General features: G+C 40.6%; 1 protein-coding gene across 1 annotated transcript in view; it reads right to left on the minus strand.

Moving 5' to 3' along the window:
- The window catches only part of LOC114556334 (scavenger receptor cysteine-rich type 1 protein M130), a 35,655-nt gene extending 26,856 nt beyond the window's left edge, over positions 1-8,799 (minus strand). The window contains exons 1-4 of the mRNA XM_028579236.1: positions 8,729-8,799; positions 8,349-8,630; positions 6,673-6,701; positions 5,808-6,140 (exon numbers count right to left, since the gene is read on the minus strand). Of these exons, the coding sequence (XP_028435037.1) occupies positions 5,808-6,140; positions 6,673-6,701; positions 8,349-8,630; positions 8,729-8,799 (715 nt within the window). The remainder of the gene's footprint in view (positions 1-5,807; positions 6,141-6,672; positions 6,702-8,348; positions 8,631-8,728) is intronic.
- Positions 8,800-9,620: the final 821 nt, after the last annotated feature.

The following is a 9,620-nucleotide window of genomic DNA, read 5'->3' on the forward strand; positions in this document are numbered from 1 at the left end:
ATGCCTGGAGGATTCATTGTTAACATCAAAAAATTGAGATCAATCAGAAAAATAGGACTTAAACCAGCTTAGTGCGATGCCTTTAATGCCAACTAAATCTTCCAGTCTCTGTAATAGGATGGTATGGTCAATAGTGTCGAATGCAGGACTAAGATCTAGTAAGACAAGTAAGAAGACAAGTCCTTTGTCTGAAGCAGTTAGAAGGTTGTTGCTGTGCTGTCTGTGCTATGATGCTTTCTAAATCCTGACTGAAAGTCCTTAAATAAACTATTGCTATGTAGAAAGTCACATAATTAAAAATGAAATGGTTTATTAGAAATGGGAAATAGGGAACATTAGTGTTGCTGTCACTGATGAAGAAGTTGACTAGTTACAACCATAAGACAGTGATTGATGAAACCTAAACTTTGGGAGCCACCATTTTTCTATATATTTGTTTCTTTTACTTGCTTCCTTTTTACTTTTATTACTTTAGCTAAATTTTGCTTTAATAAGTTTGTAGAAAAAAGATAGAGTTAATATGTCGTAATAAACAATACAGAGGATATAGATTCAATTACATTATGGGAAGGAGTTATGAGGGGTTACATTATTTCATATTACTCCGCACAAAAAAAGTCTGGAAAGCACATCTAAATCCGGTATTAGACTAAATAAAAATAATGGAGGATAAACATGGGACCACAAATAGCACTGAAGATGAAAATTAAATTAAAAAGCGTGAATTAGATAAAATACGCAAATTGGAGATAGATAGATTAATGAGATTTACACAACAGGAATGCTACGATGGTGGATCAAAATCTGTGAACATTTTAGCCATAAACTTAAAGACAAATGATTGAAGCTTATATCACGAAACTTAAATGGGATCAGAGAGAAACAATAACTGATAAAGTAATTAAAACATATTTGAGCAAACTTAAACTGCCAAGAGTAATAAAAGAAAATACTTAATTGACAAAATCAATTACTGCAGAGGAAATCAAACAACAAATACAGGTATCAAAAGCAAGAAAATCTCCAGGAGATGACGGATTTACAAACATTTTATAAAAGATTTAGCAGCCAAATAACTCCTTTACTATTAAAAGTCTACAATTATGCATTAGATACAGGGAAATGGGCACAGACATGGCCATCCTGTATTATAACAGTCATAAAGAAGGGAAGGATGCTGCAAAGTGTTCCTCATACTGGCCCATATAGCTGCTTCACACAGACTATAAAATAATATCAGCAAAATTAGACAATAGATTAAAAGTCATAATTACAGATATAATTGACACAGATCAGTGTGGTTTCATTCCAGAAAGGCTTCTGGCAGATAATATTAAGTGAAAAGTAAATTTAATAGATTATGTTCAAAAGCAAAACAAATATTTTTTGTTAATAATATTAGATGCAGAAAAGACTTTTAATTCAGTAAGTTGGCCTTTCGTGTTTGAGACCCTTCACAGATTTGGTTTAGACAAGAAATGTTGCCAGACTTTTGTGGTCCAATAGGTTTTTATGTAGAGCAGATTGAGCTGCACTTGTGTGTAAGATTTCAGATCAATTGGACTTACAGTGTTTTGTGTTTTTAGCCCTTAATTAAGCACCACCATCTGGATGCATATAATTTTCAGTCATGTGGTGTCTTCAAAATGTTCAGCAAATTTTTCAAAATAAAACTCAGCTTGGATGGAAGCGGACGAAGATGGATGAACTCAGCTAAATTCTGCAGATTTTCATTCTGGATCACAGCTGAAAACTGTGAAAAGAGATATGCAGATTCTGTTTGGCTCTGATTAGAAGCGTTTAATAACTTATTTATCAATTAAATGTGAGCAGACATCCTCTCCACATGGCACAAACCTCTGATTTTTATCCATGTTTTCATCTTTATGATCTCTGAAAGACCCTGTAACTAAGTCTTCATATGTCATTGAAATAGTTTACTTATAAGCAATTAATTACTTATTTATTAATGACTCTCTGCAGCCATCTCCCCCCTCTCTCCCCCAGCTGAACAAACTAAAGACGTGTTTACACCAGGCAGTTTCCTGTGACTGCTTCACAATAAAAGCCTCCTGTGTTAGCGTTAATATTCAGATAACAATCAGCTGTGATATGGCTGCAGGAGAGAGAACAGGAAACACAGATATCAACCTGATCAACTCCCACGCAGCAACACTGATCACATGCTGCAGCGTTTCCTGTAAAGCTGTCATGAGGAGGAGTCACCGCAAAACTTTCTGTACAATTTCCCGCTCATTGATAAAAACCACACGGATGATTACTGATTATGAGCAGGATCACACAGAATCTGTCTATGCAGAATTTGCTACATACTTAATTTATACACATTAAAAACATTAAACATTAAAATGAACCTCCAAATATTAAATCTTAAAAACACACAGCTAAATTCTTCAGATTTTCATTCTGGATCATCTCTGATAACTGTTACAATCTGCAGATTCTGTCTGGTTCTAATGATGAGTAAAGTTATAATTTCTGTTATGTTATCATTAGTTCAACATTTTGTTAAATAATTAAGGTACAGAAATAACAACGGACTAAAAATAGAATCAGAAATGTTGTTTGATTTGTTGAAAATCTGAAGGATTCTAACGATTTGACTAAATCCATTTTCCCTTTTTGTCTTTTCTTTCTCTGTCTCTGATTTAAAGATCAATATGTGAACATGACATCTTTTAACACTGCAACTGACACTTTGGTGTGTTATAAAGCCATGAGGCACTTTGTGTGTCTGAGAGGAAATAAAGAATCAATGAATGATAAGAAGAGACAATATTTAAAGCAGAGTGGTACCTGAGCTCCACAGCAGCAGCAGCAGCAGCAGCAGGCGATCCATTTCCAGGTGAAGGGTCTCTCTGCATTAGTCTTCTCTGTGTCCTTCTTCCCGTCTGTCTACTCTCTGCTCTGATCATCATATGTGCTGTCCTCAGGTTGGATCTGCATACAGAAAGAGGCGGCACTTTACTGGAATACATCTCATTAGCCCGTGTCACTTTGACACTGATGTTATCTGAGTGCAGAGTAAAACCACACATATAATGTTTCACCTGTTGCTTGGATTTATTCACATTTGCACCAACAGTGTCCTGATATTGGCTTTACTCCTCAAAGCAATGTCAGTATCTAACTATAAATCAAGGACCTTTGCAAAACAATAACAAGACAGTAAAGTGGCCAGATCCACAACTCAAGCAGCGTTAAAAGGCAACAGTAGTATCCCTTTCTGTAGAACATCATTTGCCCAAACTGCCTTTTCAGTAAAAGGGAACTCTCTGCCAGACCACTTGAAATGTATCCCAACATTAGCCACCTTCAAAAAAATACCAAATTGTGGTTATTCAGGAACAATATTGCTCTCATGTTTAGTTTTTACACTGTGCTCTTTCTGTATACTTTCTTTCCTTTTTCATTTAATTCCATTTTATTTCATCTCTCTCTTATTTTTAATAATGATAATTTGTATTTGTATTTTCAACCAAAAGCCCTACTAGTGACAAGTGTCATAAATTAGCTTCAGCTAAAAACACTATGATACATACATCAGATGACTGTTTTAGCTTATCTATGTTGTTTGTATCTGTCCCTACCTAAATAAATTTTAAAAAAGGACCCTCTGTGTGGGTTTTCAAAATATCTCGAGATCTGTTCATCAGAGGGCTATTACACAAAACCAAGACAAAGGATTAAGCTGGGATAATAAATTGCTGTTATTATTTAAAGTTGTGACCTTTATTTTTATAATGTTTCATGTGGCAGTCTACTGTTATATTGCTGTTTGAAAACTGCTTGTTGTTAGACGTTTGGTGAATATATTAGGGAGATAATTACAAAAGCCTTATTTAAATGAAGTCAGTGATTAAGGACAATATATAGAGTGCTATACACGTGTTAGTGGTTCTAACAATGGCAGACTGGTCAGGGACAAATGCACCTTTAATTATTTTAGATGATTTATTTCTTTTAGTAGCACAATGTGTGTTGTCGCCAGTGAACTGGGACTATAATTACGGAGGACTGAAGAATTATTATAGGTTTTTATAATTGTACAATCCTCCCTTATTATAGTCTTAGTTCCCTGGACCAGTAACTATATAGTTCAGGCTACTGTACATACTGGATATTCATGTAACAACAGGGAGAGGACACCTCAATGTTTTTTTACCTTATATTTTGTTGGGGGGAAATAACTGCCCTGGTCTCCTGCCCCTCTATGTTCCGATGTTACAGAGACTGCCCTGGTCTCCTGCCCCTCTCTGTTCTCCACCCTGTTCTTTCTGCTTTTATAAATCGCCATTTTGGCTTCACCTGAAAGGTAATTCAGGAGCTGCCACTTTTCTTTTTGTAGGCAGCTCCCATAATAAAAACCCTCTTAGTAAAAACTACATTAAAAAGACTAAAAACCAATGTTAAAAGAGAGAAGAACTCAGTGAGTCTCTTACACTCAGTGAACATGTGGTACACAGTCTCTCGAAGGTTACAGAAAAGGCACTGGCTAAGAACGGTTGGGTTAAGAACAGAGATAAAAGCATTGGAGGCGACAGCACCATGTAAAAGCGGTCCGTTTTTTGAGGGGAGGCTTGTACAAAACCCTCCCTCCACTGGGGACAAGGATGTGCCCCCCCCCCCCCCAACCTTCATTCAGTCATTTTTTATATATGGCTTTCACACAGTTCTGGTACAGTGTCACTTTGTCTGCTCTGTGCAGGGTGAGTTTGCCCGGGCTACTGACAGCTAGCAGGGGGCCGGTCTCCTCTCCAAACTCTAGGGGCCAACCACAAAGTTTTTTTGTGCAAACGCACATGTTTTGCATCATTTGGGCCAACCGTCCAAACGAATCCTGCAAACGCACTTTTTTTAAACCTGGTCTCAGGGTAAAAAAATCCGAAAACGGCTCTCATTTGGCTTCGTTTGGACGGTGAATACGAATCCGTATCGATGATGTCATCGCCACACCCCTCTTTTACACCCTCTCTTACCCACAGCTGCTGACCTGTCTATGCCGCTGATGCACACAACTGCGGTGAAGCTAAGCAAGCATGTCCCATCTCCATGGTCAAACCAGCTCACTTCATCTAAATACTGTGTCTCTGCTCCCTGAACCTTCCCTCTGGATTCTACACAAGATATATTGCTAACATTATGTAGCTAATGTTAAACATCGCTAAAGTAGCTGACCGCTAAAGTAGCTGACCGCTCCAGCAGCGAAGTAACGTTAACGTTAGCTGCTATGGCTATCTGTTTATAAAGTGGAAGTAGACAACTTATCAACTAGCTAGCTAATCTGTCTGCTTATCAACTCCTTGAACGGATCCTTTTACCACGGCTTATTGTAGAAAGGCTACTGCAAGAAAAACGTATAGATTATTAAAAAGACATCATTCATGGATCATTGATGTTTGTTTGACTGCCGATGTTAGAGCTAGCTAGCGCGCTGCAATCATGCAAAATCAAAAACAAAAACAAAAAGCAATCCAGCAGCACATTATACAATGTAAACAAAGACACGTTTTCTTGCGGCGGCCTTTATAAAATGAGCAGTGGTGAAAAGTATTATAGTCCATGGATGTATTAAGATAACGTTATAATCTAGTCATGTTGTGATGGTTAGTGGAAGTGACTATGCTCTTCTTCTCCATTTTTTGGTGAATTCCTGTAGCAGAAACAGCGCCGCCTATAGGCCTGGTATACGAAGTAGTGTGTTGAGTCTTTTACAAATGGATTTGTTTGGACGCAACTATTCTTGAAACTAATCCAGGGAAGACGGGTAAAAAAAAGATGTAGACGTGGCCCTAGGCTCAGGTAGACCTCTGGGAACGGGTCCGTGGGATCTGGCCTAGCCTCTCCCCCGCTGTACTCCATGAGGAGTCTCCTCTCTCTCCCACTCAGTCTTTGTATCCATAGGTTCAGGAGTCTTTGTGTGACCCGGATAGATGTCATTCCCAGGAGAGAGCCCAGAGCCCCGGCCCCCAATAGTTCAGGCCCTGCTGCCTCCACCAGCTGCTGCAGGCTCAGAGTCCCGGATTGGCTGCCGGCAACCCGGGCACCCCGCTGCAGATGTCCAGTCTGCTCCCGTTGATCAGCTGCTTCTTCAACAACCAGAGTGCAGAGAGTCAGACCTATCATTCAACGTACAGTTAAAAAGGGCCCAAGACTTAAAAACGCCCTGATAAAAAGGAGGAAACCCACTTAACTTTAAAAATTTAGGGTGAGTTAAAAATATGGCAGCATCCAGCCCCAGTTTACTCACCTGTCTGAGGATACAGCTGGTCAGGTTCCTCCACACCAAGTCAGGCTGTTTTGGGTTTGGTGTGTTTTGTCTTATTTTGGTAATCTGTTTTTTTATTCCTGTTTTATTTTGACGGTCTTGTTTTCTGTCTTGTCTTGTTTTGTTTTACTTCCTGTGTTTTCCTGCCCTTGTGATTGCCCTAATGTGTTTCACCGGTTTCCAAGCCTTGTGCCACCTGTCTTGTGGTTCCACCATTCCCTCCTGCACCTAACACAGGCAGCCCCGTCAGAAACATTTGAATAAACTGAAGCCTGAAGGTGGCCGTTCTGCTGGCCAGGTGGACAAGGCCCTGTCCCCCCTCCTCTCTTGATAAAAACAGCACCCCTGTGGCACCCAGTGCAGACCACCCCAAAAAAATCTACCATCTTCCTCTGTATCTGAGCCAGTAGACCTGACGGGGGGTCCACACAAGATAAACGGTGCCACAAAAGGGATGCAACGAGATTATGTAAAACTAAAACTCTACCTCTATATTTGAGAGAGCAGCCACTTCCATTTATTCATTTTATTTTCAATGTTTAGATCTGGTGATGTCTCGTATGACGTTGAGGGTGTGCTGTTGACATAGAAGGACCTCTCTAAATTTTTTGTCAAAAGTTAAAACCGAGTTAAAATGCCAATAGGCACTTTTTGGCTTCACATCCCTAATAAAAACATGACATAAAACCAAAGAGTGATCAGTAAAAACAGCAGGAACAATATTACACACTTTAAAAATAATAAAATGTGGTTTAAAACAATAAATACGGTCTAATCTGGCTGAGGAGATTCTACTCTCTCTGAGGTGGGACCATGTGTACTGGCGGCAGTCTGTAACCGGAAACCAGCCGCCCCAGAGCATGCTGGGACCTGCATGGTTACGATCTAAAAATGCATTTGCAGTACAGTTTAAATCCCCACCCAAGAATAAAAAATCTCCCGATGCACAGTCATTTAAAACCCCACCTACCTTTTCTAAAAAGATCTTTCTCTCTGCACCGGTTGTTGGGGCATACAGGTTAATAAAAACAGCCGTAAAATGATCAAACTGAGCTTTGACTCCCCTCGATAAAATGCTTGACCTCCAGTGAGACCGGAGAGAAAGCTCTGGAGAAGAGGAAGCCCACTCCTCCACTCAGAGAGGAGCCATGACTCAGGATGGCTTCCCCTTCCCTTTCTCTCCTCCAGTCGGCCTCGTTACTGCTGTCAGTGTGTGTCTCTTGTAAAAATAAAACATCAATGTGTTTCATTCTTATGGTTTCATAAATACTGGCTCTTTTTATTACATTTCTGGCTCCATTTAAATTTAAACTCCCTACTTTAAAAACATCCATAGTGTTACAAGCGAAAATAATAAACAACAAATTAATTAACATGCACATTGGAGCATCACCAATACATATTTGTTTTTTGCTTTAAGCACAAGTTTCTTCAGTCTAAAACCCTCTTGGAGTGTAAATTCAGACACCTCTTTTCGGCTATTATGGAATCTGACTGAGGAGCAGAACAGAGCCAAGTCTGGAAAGAAATGCTCTATTTTTACCCCCTGCTGGTTATAGGTTTGTTTTGGAAAACTTTTAATTTTATCAGCACTATAGAGCTTTCTTTGTTGACTGCTGCTGAAGTTGGGGACTTCACTTTCATCCGACACATTCTTCACTCTCCCTTCCATCCGTACAGGCCTTCCTCACACTCTCTTCACTCTTGTAGCTTCACTGGAGGTACTGGTGGTCTTCCTTCTGTGTTTAGCAGCCACTTTAGATTTAACTGCTGCCTCTTCTTCCTCCATCACTACCTCCTCCACCTTACACTTTGTTCATCCGTTTCATTTACCATTTCATTAACCCCATCAGTCTGTACCTCACCTGTCTCCCCTGACTGTCCCTCATGCGTGTCCCTATAGTCACCTGTCTGTTCCTCAGACACACCTTCACCTGTTTTATAAACTTTTTTCTTTTTCTTCCTCCTCACCCGCTACACTTCTCTCAACTTCACTCACAGCTTCATTCACATTCTCTCTCACAACATCCACACTAACACCCGGTGTATCAGTACTCACCTGGTGTGTCTGGTCAGACACGGCATCGCCACGCCGCCGTGCAGCACGCAGATTGGGCATCGGCTGCTCGGAGGTGGCAGCCGGCACCGGGGCAGCAGCCCCCCCGGACGCTGGGCATCCACCTTGACATGGAAGCGGAGGTTAAGCTCCTCATCCCGATGGTTCAGTATCATATACAGCTGTCTGCGGTGAGACACTACGTGCTTCAGCAACGGAGATTTACATCCAGACAGGATCTTTTTAACAGGAGAGACTACTTTCCCGTGTCTGGACAGCTCTCTGCTGAGAAAGAAATCAGAGATGAAAGGTGGGATGTTAGACAGGACTACTTTCGTGGCTGGTTGTGCGAGCGGCAGCACCTGTACAAACATTTCATTCACGGTGATGCCCGCCTCGATGACTTGATCACCTTGTCCTCCTGGTCCAGGAAGATGACCACCGCGCCGTTCATCCGAGCGGCTGACTTAATACTACCGTCTCCGACCTTTTCTCCCACAGCTAACCCTATGTCCTCCACGCTGCACGGAAAACTAGGACAGATCTTTACTCCATGCTTTCTAGTGAGCGTGGAGAACCCCTCTCCATTCAGTATCTTTTCTTTCATTGTCCATATTATTCATGTGGATTTGTTATTTTATCATGCTGTTTATGATGTATGTGTATGTTGTGTGTGATGTCTTTAAGCTACTGGGACCTTGAATATATCTATCTATCTATCTATCTGTAGTACAATGTTTCCTCTGAAGTAGAAGTACACAGTAAGTCAGTAGTATGAAGTTGGGTTGCATATTAGGTGCTTTGAGGTCATTCTGGGAATAATTTCGGGGTACAATGGTTCTGGAGAAAGTTTTAGAGCAGTTGGTCTGATCCAAAGAACTGTTATCAAAGCTGCACCAGTTTGAATAATTAGGGGCCTTTAATGTGATTGACAGAAAGATTTACTTGCAGCCTACTATATGGGCCTACAGACAAGCTTTCTGACAGTGGCTCTGACCTAACATACATGTTTTACACATCACTTCTGACACTTGTCTGCATGTTGGTTGTTTGGTTATCTTGAAAACAGGGGGGGGCAGTGCTGAAAAGAAGGCCACCGGAAACCAACAAATGGTGTTTTCTTCAACAGTCACCCAACGTGTTGAAATCCTAGCAACTTCCAAACTGTGTGATAGAAGTAGTCTCTTTCTCTGCCTCATTAATCTCCTGTCACCTGCTGGATTACTGGCAGCTGGCGCTTGCTGATGCTGACCTGGGTGTTTTATTTTTAAGGTT

Source organism: Perca flavescens, chromosome 5 (genome assembly GCF_004354835.1).
Source record: "Perca flavescens isolate YP-PL-M2 chromosome 5, PFLA_1.0, whole genome shotgun sequence".
In the NCBI taxonomy this organism is placed as follows: domain Eukaryota; kingdom Metazoa; phylum Chordata; class Actinopteri; order Perciformes; family Percidae; genus Perca; species Perca flavescens.